The sequence below is a fragment of the Misgurnus anguillicaudatus genome, chromosome 15, assembly GCF_027580225.2.
Source record: "Misgurnus anguillicaudatus chromosome 15, ASM2758022v2, whole genome shotgun sequence".
NCBI classification, from domain to species: Eukaryota; Metazoa; Chordata; class Actinopteri; order Cypriniformes; family Cobitidae; genus Misgurnus; species Misgurnus anguillicaudatus.
The window spans coordinates 26,234,558-26,254,732 of record NC_073351.2 but is presented as its reverse complement, the minus strand read 5'-3'; the positions used below and the strand labels follow the sequence as shown (position 1 = coordinate 26,254,732).

General features: G+C 38.0%; 2 protein-coding genes across 8 annotated transcripts in view; both read right to left on the bottom strand.

Annotated features, from left to right (window-relative positions):
- Window positions 1-150: 150 nt before the first annotated feature.
- Window positions 151-7,224, bottom strand: mlc1 (modulator of VRAC current 1). 4 transcript variants are annotated; one of them, XM_055173529.2, is made up of 12 exons: window positions 7,010-7,224; window positions 4,858-5,130; window positions 4,666-4,755; window positions 4,527-4,580; window positions 4,210-4,311; window positions 3,569-3,670; window positions 2,212-2,280; window positions 2,013-2,129; window positions 1,854-1,910; window positions 1,511-1,633; window positions 1,156-1,311; window positions 151-918 (listed from the first exon to the last, which is right to left on the bottom strand). In XM_055173529.2, exons 2-12 carry the CDS (start codon window positions 5,095-5,097, stop codon window positions 838-840), a joined length of 1,191 nt encoding a protein of 396 aa, XP_055029504.1. In that variant the 5' UTR covers window positions 5,098-5,130; window positions 7,010-7,224; the 3' UTR covers window positions 151-837. The 4 variants fall into 4 exon arrangements, with proteins under 4 accessions (XP_055029504.1, XP_055029503.1, XP_055029502.1 ...); XM_055173528.2 differs by having other exon boundaries at window positions 4,858-5,124; XM_055173527.2 differs by having other exon boundaries at window positions 4,858-5,102; window positions 7,010-7,222.
- A 2,406-nt stretch (window positions 7,225-9,630) lies between these two features.
- Window positions 9,631-20,175, bottom strand: part of btbd11b (BTB (POZ) domain containing 11b) — an 82,161-nt gene continuing 71,616 nt past the window's right edge. For 3 of the 4 annotated variants that reach the window (XM_055174134.2, XM_073853676.1, XM_055174136.2), the window contains exons 7-17: window positions 19,486-19,587; window positions 18,890-18,983; window positions 18,644-18,779; window positions 18,333-18,553; window positions 16,776-16,954; window positions 15,263-15,368; window positions 13,182-13,284; window positions 12,950-13,031; window positions 12,772-12,840; window positions 12,045-12,158; window positions 9,631-10,776 (exon numbers count right to left, since the gene is read on the bottom strand). In XM_055174134.2, coding sequence (XP_055030109.2) covers window positions 10,567-10,776; window positions 12,045-12,158; window positions 12,772-12,840; window positions 12,950-13,031; window positions 13,182-13,284; window positions 15,263-15,368; window positions 16,776-16,954; window positions 18,333-18,553; window positions 18,644-18,779; window positions 18,890-18,983; window positions 19,486-19,587 — 1,416 coding nt within the window. In that variant the 3' untranslated portion in view covers window positions 9,631-10,566. The remainder of the gene's footprint in view (window positions 10,777-12,044; window positions 12,159-12,771; window positions 12,841-12,949; window positions 13,032-13,181; window positions 13,285-15,262; window positions 15,369-16,775; window positions 16,955-18,332; window positions 18,554-18,643; window positions 18,780-18,889; window positions 18,984-19,485; window positions 19,588-20,175) is intronic. The other variant, XM_055174135.2, reaches the window with a different exon arrangement.

The following is a 20,175-nucleotide window of genomic DNA, read 5'->3' as shown; positions in this document are numbered from 1 at the left end:
AATACTATAGTATTTGTATGTGGGTGTGTACTGGTATATGTAAAAGCAACCAATTAGAATCGACAAAACTAAATGGCCACAAATAATAAAGAACATATTTCCAGTCTTCAATTTACTATTGAACATATTAAATAAATCTCACCAGTAAGGTAGCATTAACACTTTTATTGGTCTACAGTAGCATCAAATGGTAGAATTTACATATGAATAATACAAAAATAAAATCTAAGTGAATCTGTCATATGAGGTACTGAACTGCAGTACATTACAGTGAGTTAGAAATAAAGGCATCATGTTTCTACAGTAAGCAACAAGTAGCCTATTGTGGATTGTACATGCATGTTCACAATTTATTTGCATAGGCTATAATTTGTTGCATAGCCAATTACTTTTCAAATATGTTTCTAATTTCCTGGTATCAGACAGCAGACGACGCCGGGCCAGATCTGCACTGGATCTGGGCCGAAGTCAGTAGGACCAAACGGATCTGGCGCGGATCTGGTCCAGAGTCGTCTGCTTTAAACATGATTGTGAATTATAATGATCTTTCAAAAAGTCTTTTCAAATTTGGCCAAATATTACAACTTGTTTTTCTAACTAAACTGTCATGAAGTAAAAAAAACATAGTGCTCATACAATATATGACAGGCCACGTTTCATAACCAAAAAGATTCCAGATGCAATCCATTCCATATCTTCTCATCTTCCACAAGTTTCTTCGTTCACCATCTTTGCCAGCTTTTCCTCCTGCTGATATTCCCATCCTTTGTACAACACACAAACATGTCTTTCAATTTTTTTCTTTCCGCTTGTCCCCTCTGATTCATGCATCTTTGCTCACTGGGCCATTTGGACCACCACTGCTTTCCAGGCCTTGTCTTTATCAAACTCCCGGAGGGTGCCATTTGACGTCTGCTGCTGTAAGAAAAGAATGAGAGAGGAAATATGCTGAGACAAGCATCTTTTAGTGACCACCTTGGGATTTTCCTTTGTCAATCGAAACAACTTTTTCACAGAGTCAGACGCCACAGCTTTGCCAATTCAGCATGACAGCGTGTTTTCATCACATACACAGTGGGTGTAATATACAGTTTTATGTTTTTGCTAACATAATGTGCAAAGTGCCTTACAACATGCACAATATTTTGTGTTTACCTCACAATGTCTTGGTGATTGTAGTGTGTCCCATTCAGGTGCTCCAATGTGGAGCTGGCTCTTGTAAGACGCACACTGTACTATAGTGGCTAATGTCAGCACTGCCTGTACCAGCAGTAATCCCATCAGGACGAGCAGCAATATGTCATATGACAGCTACATGCACAAAATAAATTCATAAACGTAACACATTTAAAAAAAAAAAAAACTTAAAATAGTCATTAAAACAGTTTAATGGTTAGAGTGTCAGGATTGAAACCCGAGAGTTGCCGGTTCGCGTCATGGCGGGCAGGGTGCGGCTGTAGTGCCCCTGATGTAAAAGCACTCACAAAATACTCTATGAAAGTGAACTCACCTTTGTTAATGGCACTTCATGCAGAAAGATCTCAATGAAATTAATCACACTGCTGGATAAGAACCCAGATGCTGAGAAAAGCATTGGTGAGGTCACACTACTTATAGCAATCAACATTTCCACCTATACAGCAGAAAAAATGTAAATGGTTACATGGTGAAATAGTAAAAGGGTATATGGATCAAGGGAGCAATAAAACAAAGGCACAGGGACAGTCCTTAAACACAATTACCCAGTAGAGAAAGCAGACAGACAAGCTAAATTAATGAGAATGGTGAATGTCCTCTATAGGGACTCTTGTCTGGACTGCTTTAGTACAGAAGAGACCCAGACGATGACTCACCAAGCTCTTGCTGGGGTATTCTGCCACCACATGGCTGGCAATGGCACTAGGAAAACACTGCAGGTGTATAATAGGATACATAAAGATTTTAGCTTTTTGCATTTAATAAAAAGAGTGTAAACATTTAATACATTACATAAAATAAAAAGTTAAACATACAGCAACTAGAATCCAGAAGAAAGTGACAGAAAGGTATGGTTCTGGGAGAAGAGCACCCAAATTAAGAGCAATAATTCCTCCAAATACAGTAGAGATGCCCACTATAACCTCAATGACCTGCATCAGGAAACAACAGATGATGTAGTGTATTTTTTGTTTATATGCATCACACACACAATGTTATTTGCAGGCCACTCACGGCATAAGCCTTGAAAAGACGTGTGGGGAACGACACCGAGGTCACAACCACAGGGGCACTATACACTGGCTGGAGGAAAGAGATGGATAAGAAGAAAATGAGACAGGGAAAATGCCAGAGAGTGATGAGAATAAGGGGAGATAAAAATGCTGACAATTATAGTAGGCATGGGCCGGTTTTAAAGAGTCAAGGTTAAACTACTAAAATTTTATGTAATACCGTTTTCAAGGTATAAGCTGTGTTTACACAAAATTTGTTAAATAATTAAATCATGTAATTGATTTGATGTTAACATTAAATATGATATTATAATTTTATAATTTTTTTGAAAGAATATTTTAATTTAAGATTTTATTTGTACCTGGAATACATGTCCTGTATTGTGCCTAGTTGAAAAGTTGTTGTTTGTATATGCAGACATTTGAAAATAACACATTTTTGTGTTGCACCGTGGTATCGTGAAACCGTGGTATTTTTGCTTAAGGTTATCATACCTCCAAAATCTTATACCGGCCCATGCCTAATTTGTAGTCATATATTATTACTTTATAATAGTAATAGATTTATGGGACCCATGGAAAAAAGTTTAGTTAGTTCCATTTTGTATTAGTTTTTCCTTATTTTACAAACTTTTTTAAAGACTGAACATGCATCAACTACACTTTTAACTGTTGTAAAAATATTTCTTCAATGAATTTTACTTCAATAAGTAGAGGAATTTTCTTAAAGATGCACTATTTTTAAAACTGTTATAAAAACATACAATAAACAAATATTCCTTTACGAAAGACTAAAATGATTTGTCTGATTCCAGGAAAACAAGAACGAATAATGATACTGTTTCAGGAAAAAAATATTAGATTTCTCCCCAAACAGGTTACGTTTCAAAACTTCTCATATTATTGCTTCCCTATGACAAATTTCTTTGCTGTTTTCCTCAATTTTATAGTTCACTTTTGATTAAAACATCAGCTGAATACGAAAACATAAGACATTTACAAGGCATTTTCACATTTAAGGTACACATATGTAAGGCTAAATGCTTTAATCCAAAGTTGACTTTCCACAGTGCAAGAAAAAATAGTCCCTTTAAAACTGTCCTAATATGTACCATTAAATATGTATACATTTGGCACTGATATGTACCTCTGAGACACTAAAATGGCCTTATTAGGCAAAAAGGTGTCCTTTTTGAAAGGGTACTGCCCTAGTGACAGCTAGGGATCATTTTTCTGTGCACCTATAAAAATGTTGTCAATATGTGTGGGATCAAATCCATGACCTTTGTGTTGCTAGCACAATGCTTTACCAAAGAGCCACAGGAAAACAAGTGGCAGATGCCATCAAACATACATACCTTGCTGTGACTGCAGCAGTCTTCAGCCGAGCGTGCTGATAGGATAACCGCACTGGCTGTCAGCACCTCCAGTACAATAAGCAGGAGCAGGTTAAAGTTAATCTATAAGATGACGAACGGCACATAAGAGTTATTATTAGGGCTGTCAAAAGATTAATCCCGATTAATCACATACAAAATAAAAGTTTGTGTTTGCATAATCATATGCCTGTCTGTGTGTGTGTACTGTGTGTGTGTGTGTGTGTGTGTGTGTGTGTGTCTGTGTGTGTCTGTGTGTGTGTTTGTGTACTATGTGTATATATCATGTATATATAAATACACACATGCATGTAAGAATGAGTTATTTAGATATATTTTATAATATATTTTATGTATATAATATTTTAATTACATACATACATACATACAAAAATACATACAAACATACATATATACAAACAAACAAACAAACGTTTCTTAAATTCAAACATTAATGTGTGTGTATATAAAATAATTACACACAGTGCACACACATAAATTAGGCAAAAAATTTTTTTATTTTGTATGTGATTAATCGCAATTAATCTTTTGATAGCCCTATACTATATAACTTTTCATTGTAAAGCAGTTGTAAACGAAGTTGGGAATAAAGATGTTCTTACATTGATGGCTGAGGGACTAATGGCGAGCTTACATCCAAACCACACTAGACACGTTGTTGTTACAGCAAAGGAAGACACAAAGACCATTTGAAAATCAGAGACCTACAAAAAAATAGCACAGGGGACATTAGATCCAATACATCTATTTGGCTGGCATTTGCCGGATGCTTTTTTATGCATTTAATAATGCATTACAAGCTTCACATTTTATTAGTATGTGGGTTCCCTGGGATCAAACCCATGACCCTTTGTGCTCCTAATGCAATGCTTTAGCAACTTAGCTACAGAAAACTGAAAGAACTAATATCTTCACTTACTGCAATTTGTGTGTTCTTGGCAATAGCAAAGCTCACCACTGCAGCTGGTACACTCTGCAATCCAAAAAGCAAAGAACAAATGTAATTGTCAATGATTAATTGACACATCCACAAGCATTTCCAGAGGAAAGACACTTACAGATCCTGCAGCACAGCGCAGGTAATCCATTGCTGATGGAAACACATTACCCATGTAGAGAGAGAAAACTGCCGCTATCAGCAAGCTGCTCTGGGGGTCAGATACAGATGGACAAACTCACAACTCACAACGTGCCCCTGCTTAAATATATATTGTGCAAGAAAGCAAAAATCAGTATGTCAAGTCTTTTACCCCTATAACCACGCTGTATAGCCAGACTCTGTAGCTAAAGCAGGGATGCAATGGCCCAGGTTTGTCCAACTGCAGGTCACTGGCCCTGACATCCACCGTGTAGCTGTCTCTCTCCAATCTCTCTCTATCCACATGTCGACTCAGCGTCCCCACGCCACTGTTTCTCTCCAGGGTGGACATCTGGGCGTAGCTGAACACTTCCTGGGATGATGCCTCTTCTCGTTGCATCCTAATATCCATGACTTCTAGAAATTCGTTCCACAAACTCTTTAACTCGAAAAACAATCCAGGATTATTTTCAACCCAAAAAGTGATGAATCCGTTGGGTTGTAATTTAACAAAGTATGCTGGGGTGTTTCAACCCCAAATGCTGGGTTGTTTTAATTCATTGTTGGGTCGAATATAAAATTTTCTGGGTTCATTTAACCCAATGGTTGGGTTTGTCGCTTTTTGACCCAATGATAATGTATTTAGAGTGTACATTGACTAGACTTGAAAAACTTAGTACACACAATGCAAATGCAAACTCAAAAATAATTGTGACCTTGGTCCTTGGACCACTAAACCAGTCATAAGGGTAAATTTTCAAAGAGCCCCTATGGTCTGATTCACAATTTTACATTTCCGTTGGTGTGTAAGTGTGCATTAGTACATGTTAACTCATGTTAGCATTGCATTATGAGCAAATCTTTCAAACATGGTAAGAAGTGTCACATTTCCGGCTGACATATTCAGGTCAATCACACAATACAGATTAGCTGGCTAAACAGGGACACAGCGCTTTTCAAATCAATGAGTTTTGTACAAAATCAGTGCGTTTTAGGAAGACAGTATATCTGGAGCTACAAAAAATTACGGTATGTGGGAAGTAATGTGTTTTTTAACCATAAACCAAGCAAACACATTGTATAATACCAAATATACAAAATAACGCTGTTTTAGCAACAAAATAGTTGCACTTCAAAATAAGATTTATACATAATGCTTAATAAATAAGCTTTCCATTGATGTATGGTTTGTAAGGATAGGACAACATTTGGCAGAGATACCACAATTTAAAAATCTATAATCTGAGGGTGCAAAAAATCTAAATATTTTTTGTTAATATTTTAATTAGATTTTTTATCAAAATTAATTTTATATCTATATTTTTTTTAATAAAATAAAAATTGATAATTTTGACCTATACAATGTACTTTCGGGTATTGCTACAAATATATCTGTGCTATAAGACAAGTAGTGAAGTTATTACATTAGATTTAAAAAAAAAGAATTTTATTTGTATTTTGAACTAAATAGCATGGATTTTCCATGAAGAACTAGGGAATAAAATTTTACTAAGACTGTTATCCCAACAGGTTGCTTAATTAAGTTAAAAAAATTCAGCGCCAAACGCAGACACAATTATGTCTAAGTAAGCTGATGTAATTTCAGTACAGATCCACAAAGATCTGTGTTCATATAAAATTGTGCTTTTCAAATGATATTAGATTTCAACATTACATCAGATCAGACAACTCAAATTCATCCTACTTAATCTTGCGTAACTTAACAAATTGCGTCTCAAATATTTTAAAAGTAACTCTGAATGGTTTTTCAACATCTCGCATCATTTAATTAATTTAAATGAACATTTGCTTAATTAGCCACAGCAGAGAAAACATAAGGACCACTAACACACAATGTGACAAGCTTTCAAAAAATTCATTATGAACAATTTAGAGACGGCAGTGTCTGATTGTTCTCTAGGAAGACAAAAGTGTCTATTAAAACTATAAGCTTTTGATATTCATCTTTATAATGATACATTTTCAAGACCAACAATATGAGCTTTCGGTGCTACATTGTTTTTTTCAGGGAAAGATCAGAAAATGTTTGTTCAATTATAAAGAATTAAAACGCAATTAAGCGTCCCCCTTTTAAAACCCACACGCACCCACTAACAAAATGTGCATTCACAGTATTATGTAAACACTCACAGGAATCTGGAGCAATAAAGAGGATAGAGTGCAGGGAACATGCATGAAGGCAATGATTCATCAAAAGTTTGCACATATCAACCCCTCTGCTCCTTATTTTCTTTCTCAGCATCGTTTCCTCTCCAGCATTCATTCATAATATCTCTCTTTATCTTAATCTGCATCCCACTCACCTGCCTCCAGCTTCCACGCTGTTTATGTTGGCTGAGCCCACCTGTTCCCTGTGCAGCGGCGATGCAGGTCTACAGGCTACGTTTAAGTGTTACTTTATCTTAGTCTTCTTCTGCTTGTTCTTTCTCACCCGCTCCAAGCCAATAAAAAACTTTTGAAACCGTTCAAAGGGCGGAACAAAGTCGAGCGTGTTGCCCTGCCAGCCAGTTTTGGCCTGTGAATGCAAATGGAGCGAAGAGATGGGGCTCAGAACAGGGGGCTCAGAGTATTTAACAATTCATTGACGTAAATCAACACCCCAAAGTTTTTTCCTATGGGGACAGAAACACACAAATGCATTTTCTATCCACATGAGTACATAAAAACAAACAAGGCTACACAAATGTGTGCTTGTGCAGACACACAGTTTGCGAAATCTTGTTCATAACAAGTTCAAAGCCATGCAGTCTCCTCTTGGCTCCTCCCTGGCCTCCCTCTGTTACAGACAGTGGCGGGGCGAACAAAAGCAGGCCAGTAAAACTGAATGTTTCAGAGGTCTGTAACAAGAAGACAGTGAGCTCAATCATAGGCTTTTCAAAGTCACATCAAACGACTCCAGACATATCAAAATATTCAGTGCTTTATTCAATATGATTGGATCCAAGCCATCTTCTTGAGAACCATAAGCTCAATATGGTTCTCTGATACGCATACAGAGGTATAAAAGGGATTCAAAAGTGCATGTTTATTTGTTCTTTATACAGCATCAATGCTACTGTTCAATGTGTCCTTGAGCTGCCGTATCCATGGATACCTTTTAAACAGCCCCCTTCCTCTGGTTGTCCACCACACTTCAGTGCACCGCAAATATTCTCTACACAAAGATCACATGGTTATGTGGATACACATGTAAATACAATGAAGTCCCCTGCAGATGAATTATTACTGTAAGTGTATTTTTCAATCGTCTTTTTAGGAGTTTATGATGCAAAGAAAGACAAAATAAAGTTTGTGAGCTGTAAAGTTTGTTAATCATAAGGACAATCATTTATTTGTGTTATACTGGGAAAGTTCACACACAATAAAAACCAATTGGACCTTCAGTATGCAAGTGGATGGTGTCAAACAGCTATAGTATTTTCCTGCTTATCCTGAAACATGCATAGTTTGTTTTGAGTAAAAATTTACTGTAAAAGCCAATGTACAGTAAAGATTAACAAAGGCCGTTCTCTACTTTTTAGTACTGTGCCTCTCAGATATAAATGCTATAATGTTGCTTTATAAAATAGATAGATTTGGTACGGATGCTGATTGGTCATACAGTATTTATTGAAAAAAATAATCGTTGGATCTATGTGATTCAATTATGGACACCGGTATGCTAAAATATCATCAATATAGTAAATTGTTTTCTATAAGGCCCTTTAAAATTCTTGCAGAAATTACACACATTTAACCGCTTAACTGTCACACCCACCTTTTTTGAATGGGGTGAAAAGGTGATGTGCACCTTTAAATTAATAAAACTCTGGCATTCTTTAATTTAGAAACCTAATCTTGATCTCTTATTTCTTGATCTCTTTTCTAAATACACTTTAAAGTTTTTCATTGAAGTGTCTGGAGTAATATTAAAGCAACACTAAAGAGTTTTTTTTTTTACCTTAAAATAACGTTTCCAAAAAAGTTTCAGTGGTTCATCCACTCAAAACAGGGTGAACGGCACTTTCACATTCGCTTTGCAGCCCTCTATCGGCCAAAACCGCACTAAAGATGTTTCCAACCGTCGGGTCGCGGTCCTGTAGTTCGAGTTAAAACTACAAAAACTTGCTTTATGGCAGACCTACAATCCAATCAGAGCCAGCTATGCTACAGTATTCCACTTCTAACCTGTAGGGGGAGCAAAGAGCAAAAACTCTTTAGTGTTGCTTTAAATAGAAAAGTTATAGAAGTTTATGTTTATTTTAATAAATAAAAATAAGGCAATAAAGAATATATTTCAGATTAAAAAACATAAAAAAGGAACGCACAAAATGCAAAAAATTTATTGGATTAATTTTGATTCATTCAAAATTAGGAAAAAAAGCAAAAAAAAAATTTTTTGCACACGTTCAGCGGTTTTACCAACAAAAGCCACTAGGTGTCGTTGGTTTGCTGCATACTCTTGTCAAAAATTAATAAATGACTGTCACTGCATTATCAGGCCAACGTACAGATTAGCTGGCCAATCAGGGACACAGCGCTTTTCAAATCGATGAGTTTTGTACATAAATCAGTGCGTTTCAGGAAGAGAGGGAAATCTGGAGTTACAAAAATGTACGGTATGTGGAAAATAATTCCCACAAAGGTGTTTCTACAATACAATGTTTCTACTGTTTCCTTTTGTTAAATCCCCTGCACTCCATCCTCCACCACATCTCTTCTGTCAATAAACAGTCTGGTTTGCCAAGATTAAACCTTTCTTCACACATAACAAATACGTGGATTAAATTGCACTTCAAAGGTAAACAAAGAGAAATAGGAAGCAGAATTAAATCACATTGTTGCTGAATCAGCAAACAGCATACAAATTCTTTAGCTGCTTCTGCAACACAAGCAATCAATCAAACAATTTATAAAGTGATAAAAAATCAGACGGATGCATGAGTATTTTGTAATAATCTTTATAAAGAACACTGATTTAGTCACTGATCGAGTGACTTTACACAAATGTCATTAGAGACGTCAGAACATTGCAGGCACATTCTGAATCAGTCGCTTATCCGGGGGTTTCACAGCTACGGTTCTGCAACTCCATGCTGATAATAGTTCACCTTCTCACATAAAAGAGACCCCCCTACACACGTAAAAGTGTAAAGTCAATGCAAGACATGACAGAAACAAAACCCAAGCTGGAAAATACTTACATGCTCATCTACATTTACAACAGTGAACGAGACTTCAAGAACACGTCTATTGTACATTATTGTCAGTTCTCGATGGAAGTCCTAAGATGATGTCGTTTCTATATACATTTACTTACAGCTGGAGATCAATCTCGAGTGGATATTTACATTGGCAGTCACATTCTCTGCCCCCTTTTACATGTGGTTACTTATGATAGGAGCAATATCTGTACAACTGTGAGGCAGAAAGTATAAATCTAGGAACATTTATAATCAGTGCTAACAGTGAATCATGTTTGCTATATCAACACCCGTGTACCACAAGTCAATATATGCTCTGTACCAAAAAGGTGCCACCTGCTTTGCTATACAACTTTTTCGTTTCCACAGTGTTACTGCTGCTGTAACATCTCCATTTTGTTTTAGTAACTGAAACTACATTGTTTCAAAAAAATTAGTACTGCATCCAACAAAACAATGGCAGAGGTATTATGTCATTTTAAGAGGAAATATACAATGGCATTGTTTCCTATATGGCTGTACCCTAAAGCACAGGTCAAGTTTATTGGCCAGCACTTAGACACCAGTCATAGACAAAGTGCAGTGCATTGCTACTGCCACTACATGAACACATATAGACACATTTAGTGTGCCCGCATTGAGATCGCTGCATGCTTTGATGTGGACCGCAGACAGTTTTAGACAATGGATCCTTTGGAGGACGAGAGATGAATGGAGCGAATGCGTGTGGCCAGGGTCTTCTCCAAGTCATGTAGCACATCGGGGCAGCAGTTGTCCACCGGGGCGTTATAGAGCAACTGCTTAAACGGCTCCAACTCTATGAGAACCGCCATGTTCTTCAGAAAGTAGCCCTCGATGTAGGCTGAAAGCTCAGGTACCTCCAGAAACTATAGGGAAGGAAGGTAATTTACTTGTTAACAGTGTCTTGTACATACACTCACCTAAAGGATTATTAGGAACACCATACTAATACTGTATTTGACCCCCTTTCGCCTTCAGAACTGCCTTAATTCTACGTGGGATTGATTTAACAAGTTCTGAAAGCATTCTTTAGAAATGTTGGCCGTTATTGATAGGCTAGCATCTTGCATTTGATGGAGATTTGTGGGATGCACATCCAGGGCACAAAGCTCCCGTTCCACCACATGCCAAAGATGCTCTTTTGGGTTGAGTTCTGGTGACTGTGGGGCCATTTTAGTACAGTGAACTCATTGTCATGTTCAAGAAACCAATCTGAAATGATTCGAGCTTTGTGACATGGTGCAATATCCTGCTAGAAATAGCCATTAGAGGGATGGACATGGTCAGAAACAATGCTCAGGTAGGCCGTGGCATTTAAACAATGCCAAAATGGCACTAAGGGGCCTAAAGTGTGCCAAGAACACACACCATTACACCACCAGCCTGCACAGTGGTAACAAGGCATGATGGTTCTATGTTCTCATTCTGTTTACGCCAAATTTTAACTTTACCATCTGAATGTCTCAACAGAAATTGAGACTCATCGTCCACGCAACATTTTTCAGTCTTCAACTGTCCAATTTTGGTGGGATTGTGCAAATTGTAGCCTCTTTTTCCTATTTGTAGTGGAGATGAGTGGTACCCGGTGGGGTCTTCTGCTGTTGTAGCCCATCCGCCCCAAGGTTGTGCGTGTTGTGGATTCACAAATGCTTTGCTGCATACCTCGGTTGTAACGAGTGGTTATTTCAGTCAAAGTTGCTCTTCTATCAGCTTGAATCAGTCGGCCCATTCTCCTCTGACCTCTAGCATCAACAAGGCATTTTCACCCACAGGACTTCCGCATACTGGATGTTTTTTTTTTTTTTCACACAGTAAACCCTAGAAATGGTTGTGCGTGAAAATCCCAGTAACTGAGCAGATTGTGAAATACTCAGAACGGCAACCATGCCACGCTCAAAATTGCTTAAATCATCTTTCTTTCCCATTCTGACATTCAGTTTGGAGTTCAGGAGATTGTCTTGACCAGGACCACACCCCTAAATGCATTGAAGCAACTGCCATGTGATTGGTTGATTAGATAATTGCATTAATGAGAAATTGAACAAGTGTTCCTAATAATCCTTTAGGTGAGTGTATATTACTTGACAAAATGAATCGGATACTATCACAGCTCACGCATATGGACGGGTCTTACCTTAGCATGGTTGTAGATCTCCACACAGGTTTCTGTGTTGATGTTTTTGGCACAGATGATCTCACAGTGTCTCTGTAATGCTTCCAGTTGGAAGAACTTGGATGCAGAGAGGAGCTGGCCAAGAAGAACAACAAACCTCAATATCAGTGTAAACCAAAACTTTGATAAACACATAATCCACTAAACTAAGTGCTTATGTGTTTGTCAGTGGCGGCCGGTGACTTCTTTTTTTGAGGCGCTCGATGCAAAGTTCATCACAACATGTATGTAGCCCATCATCTGTGTGTATCGTAATTTCAAAATATGTGTTCGGCGCGTCGAGTGATCCCCGTGCATCACGTGCCCCGTCAAAACAAGTGCCCGCTGCAGACGCGCCCAAAGGGTTCATGACAAAAGAGACGCTCGCGTTTGCCAGATACTCGCATAATCTCATAATCAGAGTTTACTGTTAAGGGAGTGTCTTGCTTGTATTTTGTGAACGTGAGCGTCTCTTTTATCATAAACAGTTTTGACGCATATGCAGCAGGCACTCACCTTGACAAAACACGCGACGCACATGGTTCACATGACGCAACAAACACATATTTTGAATACACAAGCAACACACATGACACTTATTTTGAATTTGGCTCTCTCGGATGAGCAGTCACAAGCCGCCACTGGTGTTTGTGTGTTTCCTAAATTGTGCTAAACGATTATAGATTTAAATTGAAATGACAGTTCTTACATCCATAACCTCAGTGTTTCTGATGTGTAGTGCATCTGTTCCACCACAGTACAAATACTGCATCACCAGCTATAAAAAACAACATCAGTCAATTGACAGACCAACAAAATAAAAATATCCCAAAGCTCAGTTTTTATGCCCAACAACAGTCCATAGTGTAAATTCAGTCTGACTGTACCTGAAATACATTATATTTGACGTTGCTGATCTCGATACAGGTGTTCTCTGCAGCTGGTCTGTTTGCTAAAAGCAGTTTAAACCTTTGGAAAAAAACAATAACGTTTAACAAATGGTGCTTAACATTTAAATAATTTAGGTCAAACTAAGACACTAATCATTAATAAGGATTTGACATTGAAGCAACACACTTGAACGCTGTGCTTTTAGTTGGATGCAATACACTGACTGACCTGTTGGAGGCAGTGAAGAGCAAAACTTTATGAGCATAGAATGGCTTTCCCTCCACCAGGAAGGTCACATCTGACATCTCTTTATTGTTGAGAAAATGAGGATCTGATACAAATGCAGAGGTAAAACAAAAGTAATGAATGTTACATTTATAGAAATAAAAAAATGCACTTGTTTGAACATAAAAATAAAAATGTAGCTTTTAATTTTTAATTAATTAATAACAAATTTTTAAATAATTTAGCAATTTATTTTAATAAGGGTTGTGCATCACAAGAATGTTAACTGAAATCACAACTGGAACCATCCATCATCCTTCATATATAGTTATTGGATGCTTTCATTTTGAGCTGCAGTGTTCCTGCACACTGTACAAAATGAGTGCTAAATAGCACTAAAAGCTCGTACTCATAGGAGAACCATCTTTAGTGCTATATAGCACCTATAAAGCACCTATGAAGAACCATCCGGGGGTGATATAGCACCACTATAGCACCAGATTTGGTTCTATATAGCAGTGGTTCCCAAACTTTTTCAGCGTGCGGCCCCCACTTGTGTACAGTGCATTTTTTCGTGGCCCCCCGAAATAAAATTTATGACAAAAACATTTTTAAAATGTAATATTTTAATTAAACAAAACATATAAAATTATACCTAGTAGTGCTGTTGGTTAGTTGGCTTATTATTTTTTAGGTTTAATTACACAGAATTCATGATAAATGAATGTATTCATAAAATGTCATAAAACTGGGGCCCCCCTGGCACCTTCTCGCGGCCCCCAGTTTGAAAACCACTGCTATATAGCACAATATAGTTCTACAGAGGTGCTACACAGGTACTACATATAGGCGCTATATGGCACTTAAAATGGTTCCCATAAGATTACGAGCCAGTGAACCACTTTTAGTGCTATTTAGCACCATTTGTTTTTAGAGTGTAGCTCACATGGCAAAATGCATTAATGTAATGTACATATATATATATATATATATATATAAGTATCTTGAACCCGTGCATTTATTCCATGCCAACTGCAATATAATCCTTCTAATCAGTTAAATCGCAGCAAACTAACCCAGTGTAAACTTTGGTGAATAGGCACCATAACTTAATCTAGAATATTCTTTTAATAGCAGAAGCACTCACATAAGGCATGTTTTACTTGACTTTTGGCAGTAAAAGAACTTTATATCTTAAAGGACCACTAACCTAGGTATTTTCAGCAATATAAAAAATAGTCTCTGGTATCCCCAGAATGTGTCTGTAGAGTTTCAGCTCAAAATACACCACAGATCTTTCATTATACAATGTTGAACATGGCCATTTGTAATTTGCAATGAAAAGTGCGCTGTTTTTGTGTGTGTCTCTTTAAACACAAAGAAAACTTCTGATCCCCTACCCGTATGCAAAGTAGGGGGTAGAGGACTACATCAAGTTAGAGTTACATCAAAACATGTGTCTCTGGAAGAAGGTTGAACTACGCGCTCATAATGCAGAGTCTGTGAGCGGTTATGGGTGGGGCGTAATCAATGTGACATCACATTGCAAGGGGATCCCCAATAGCCTGTTTAGAGTGACTGTTCAGGGCTCCAGACTGCCACCAAAATTTGAGAGTGTGCCATTAATTTTTACATCCAGTCGCACATGTCCGACCAATAAATTTGACCTTTTTTTGTGATGTGACACTGAATTTGAAACAGCACATTGTACTTTCTGCATCTATCATCAAAGTATTTATAAGTAATACAGTGGAAATTAGTACAAATGTGATTATTTGGTTAGCATGTTGATTTAGGGTGTGTGCCCCTACATTTTCTGGTTGCGCCCATAAAATTTTCAGTTGGGGTTGTGCTTCTAGTGAGAAAAGTTAGTCTGGAGGTTTAAAGGAGATTACACAAAGAAGAATAGATGGATTTGTATAATCAAGGATGTTTCTGCACACACCTTGGCGACACATTTTCTGCTAGAAACACATTTAAAAGTGCATTTTCTAGGTTAGAGGAGCTTTACATCTGTTGATTTTATGGAGAATTTTCCATTAGATTTATTAGAGAAGATCATTGCAGCACCAAGTGATACATACCCAGCCTTGATGTCTGTTTCCTTTTGATCTCCGTCAGTTTGGGGATGGGATACGGCCCGTAGCACTGAGTGAATATTACGGCCAGCTGCTGACTAATCACTTCATTCTGCAATCCATGAGAAACAGTAATGGGTGAAACCTCTCTTATGATGCACCATTACAAAATAACATCTGCCTTGAAGGCGCGACAGTGCCTGAATTTGTGCACAAACATTGTCCATCATGTGCAATGCAAAATTAGTGCTTAATGTCTCATCTTGTGAAGTATGTGAACGCAGGGTATTTTTTTTACGGGAATAGTATGTTGTTACATAAATAAGAGGAGTATGCTAAGTGCAAGATGATGCTTAGATCCCTGAACAATTAGTTTTTTTTCTGATAAATTGTTTCGAGTTTCCTCACCCTGTCTGCCTTTGCTTCTACAAATCACCTGCTGTCAGCATTGTACTGCCTTTATTCCTCTCTCTCACACTCTTACTGCCTCTTTCTCTCTCTCTCTCTCTCTTTGTTCTAACAAGCAGACGTGCACTATTTGTAAAGGTTGAGCAGGGAGCGGAAGCTGTCAGTCATTTCTGCAGGGCTCAGAATAAAGTTTCTTGACTCTACCATCGATCAATCTTGACAAACACCCTTACACATACACACACCAAAGGCCCCCTGAGCCCCAGTTTAAAGAACCCTGCATTTATTTTCTCTTTTTTGCACAGATCTGTTGTAGAGAAAGCAGATTATGAACATGTGAGGTAGGTGTCTGAGGTTACTGTAAACACAGCTATGGATATTTTCCAGTGCCTTACGTCTCAAAGCAAAGCTTACTATTATATAATACTGTGGGAGGGTGTCCACACGCTGCCCGATCTACTGCTATCACTTTCAAGGGTTTTTGATTCTGAAGATTCTAGAAGTAACCTGTAAAAATGATCTTGGTGCATTGGATGACAGTTTGGGGTGTAGACAGTTTGGGCAAAGGCAATTATAATGTTCTTTGACTGTTTTGATAAATATTTGATGTATTGATCCAACAACTAGGACTGTACAGTAATTTTTCATTTCAAAACCCAACCGTTTAAACACACTGAGTGACAAGTTTTCATTAAATAGAAGCTTAAGGGACCGATCATTCTCAAATACCATTTAGATAAATTAGTCCTAAGAGATACCCAATGAAAAAAAGATTTCTTTTCGCATTTATTTAAAATACATTCATATTTGCTTGCCAAAATTATCCTTGGCTTTTCCCTTACAGAATTATAAGACTGAAAGTGAGAATGCACACACTGCCATCCCATATACTAACAAGTGCCATCTTGTGCACCTAGCTATTTCAAGTGCAATTAAATTGTGACTTATTTGAGGCATTTGACGCATACTGGTGTAATAAATACCAGTAAGATAGATACCAATAAAGCATAAGCTGTTTTGAACATAACTATCTGTTAAAATTAATAAATGCAATTTAAAGTGTAGAAATGCACTTTGTTGTGGCATATGTGAGTTTTGCATGCCTGGTCACCTTGCTTGCGCGCAGGATCTGAAACATGAGTGGGAGGCCGTGTGTTATAAGCTCCTCTGTGTACTCCTCCTCTTCAATAGTGCTGAATTCCTTCAGAAGCCCTTGAATCAAAGGCCGTCGATGCTGCAAAAAACAAGTTCGCAGCGACTCCATCCAGGTGTGCAGCGTCCAGGGCACCCCTGTTATAAACACCACCAATGAAAAATTGAAAAGGATTATTCTAGATTATTACATCTTGAGAAGAAAATTTTAATAGTGCCTGCCCATGCAAAATTGGCCAGTTATAGGTGGTTGCCAGAGTGAAATATGGTTGCCAAGTTATTGCATGTTGGCTGCAAGAATGTTTTGTCCTTGTGTGCATCTAGTGTTTCTGTTGCTCAGTTGGCAGAGCATTACGTTAGCAGTGCAAAAGGTTGTAGGTTTGAACCCAGTGTACACAAATGTGCAGCTTTAATGCACAGTAAATTGCATTGGATTTAAGCAACTGCCAAATGCATACATGTAAATTGTAATCTAGTGCATTAAAGGGACACTCCACTTGTTTGAAAATATGCTCATTTTCTAGCTCCCCTAGAGTTAAACATTTGATTTTTACTTTTTTGGAATCCACTCAGCTGATCTCCGGGTCTGGCGTTACCACTTTTAGCATAGCTTAGCATAATCCATTGAATCTGATTAGACCATTAGCATCGCGCTAAAAATAAAAAATTGCTGACTAATCTGACTAAAAAAATTGATTATAATGCCAGAATGAGAGTATAGTTCCTAGCCATATCTGTCTAGAAAATCCCAACTTTTAATTTTCTGTTGGTCTTAGTACACGATATAACTACAGAAGAGTCAAGTTTAAAATAGGAAAAATATCCAAACTCTTTGGTTATTTTTGAGCACGATGCTAATGGTCTAATCAGACTCAATGGATTATGCTAAGCTATGCTAAAAGTGCTAGCGCCAGACCCGGAGATCAGCTGAATGGATTCCAAAAACGGTAAAAATAAAATGTTTAACTCTAGGGGAGCTGGAAAATGAGTATATTTACAAAAAAAGTGGAGTGTCCCTTTAATGCATTGTGGAAGTCATATTTATTTAAATATTATCACAGCATTGCTTCTAAATTAAAGGTGCAGTGTGTACATTTTAGCGACATCTAGTGGTGAGGTTGCGAATTGCAACATACGTCTCAGTCCACTGCTCACCTCTTGCTTTTGAAACACATAAGAGAAGCTAAGGCAGCCGCCACCGGACAAACACGTCATCGTTGGAGACAACTTAGTAAAAAAGTTTGTCCGTTAAGGGCTTCTGTAGAAACATAGCTGCACAAAATGGTGGCTTCAATGTAAGGGGACCCTCTGTGTATGTACATGAAACGTCTCATTCTAAGGCAATAAACACATAACGGTTCATTATGAAACATCTTTATACACCCCTGATAATTTAGTTTTGTATATTATTTTGCATTTCTGTCAAGAGATCCTTCTAAAAATTACACACTGCACCTTTAAGTTATATAATATATCTGGTAGTATAAAATATTACTGAGATACTATAGTCACTGACCTAAGCTTCTTATATCCAGTGTGATGTCAACGTAGCCATGTTCAGAGCTATGATACATTGCCTCTCTCAGAGCTTTGAGTTTGGCCTTCCCCGTGCGGGTTGCTTCCCTCTTCAGGGAATTCCCTTCCTCCATATCTGAACCTTCAGCTAAGATCTCCTGCAGCGAAAGCACATCCGCCTTTCCTTTATCCGACTGCGACAGCAGCTTACAGAACACATTCCTGCAGCACAAAAAAAAGAGAAGATGATAGCATTTTGCAATGACTGATTAATACATTAATAGACGTCGTGTGCAAGTTTGACTACTGTACCGGTGGCCGTGTGCTGCTGCCAGGCTGTAGGAGTTCATGTCCCCGTGTGGTGCAGTGGAGATGCCGTTGCGGTACATGGTTCCAACCATGGGGTCCGCTCCTCTCTCCAAAAGCAGACTGACCAGCTCAAAGTTTCCTACGGCAAATAAACTGCTGAGTTTTCTCTTGGGGCTTTGTTGGCTGATAAATAAGTAATCCGAGAAGGAAGTGACAATGATGTCCAGTCTGCAGCGCGAGCTTTCTTACCTGCGGCGGAAGCTAACTGCAAAGGCGTTTCAGTGTAGTTCTCCATCCCTTCCTGAAGAGAGCCCTCGACATTTGCTCCAGCATCAAGTAAAAGCTGAGAGGAAAGGAAAGAAGTAGGAATTAATTAGCATTTAATCATAATAATAAATACCAAGAGATTCAATTGTTTGGTACATACATTATTTAGATAATGTTATTTATATTGTCACTGTATATTTGACAATAAAAAAACAATTATATTAGACAATTTAACATTCAAATTGAATGATTGCAAGGAACTAAATTGCAAGATTATCTTTCGCAGTGTAATGAAAAGCAATTTCTGCTTAAGTTAATAGAAGACCATGCATTAGCAGCTTAGAGACGGTGGCAATGAAATCCAATAAATGTAAACAACACATAATACATTTAAATGGTGCTGCACATAATGACAATATGAAGACATAATGACTCTTATCCATGCAGACGAGACTTTCAGGAGAAAACAGATGCATACACCACATATGTTTTCATTTTTTGTCACCATAAAACAACTCTAGCTGTTTAGGCCTTATAATTTGTGCAGAAAGGTCAGGGCGGGAGAGAGAGGTCACTACCTGCACCACAGGGATGTGCTGGTGGAGCACAGCGAAGGTGAGAGCCGTGGACTGCCGGGTCTCTGGGAAGATTGAGGGGAACTTGTGCACTGTGTTTGGCACCTAAGGGAGGTACAGGGGGTAGAGCAGGACAAAAAGAAAAAGATGGAGACCTTTAAAGTCCCGCAATGGGAAAAGCACAGAGATGCTGCGCTCAGCTGAAAGGATGGAAATACTGTATGACTCTTGGCCTTTTCGCCTCTTTGTAGAAGCTGCGTTTTGTAATAATGCCAGCCTGCACTGTTTGGGTGGTAGGATATACAAAATATATACATACACTACCGTAATGTTAAAAAAAAACACTTGACAGAAATGTTTTACATTGTCTTAAAGGAAAACACCACCGTTTTACAATATTTTACTATGTTCTTACCTCAACCTAGACAAATAAACACATACCCCTTTTCTTCAATGCGTGCACTTCATCCCTGCACAGCGCGGCGTGAATGTGTTAGCATTTAGCTTAGCCACATTCATTCCTTAGGATCCAAACAGGGAGGAATTTAGAAGCCACCGAACACTTCCATGTTTTCCCTATTTAAAGACTGTTACATGAGTTGTTACATAAGTAATGATATTACTGCACCAGAGGTCGAAGTGTTGCAAACTAAGTGCTCTTCTGCCATACAATATAGTTCTCATTTTATATCT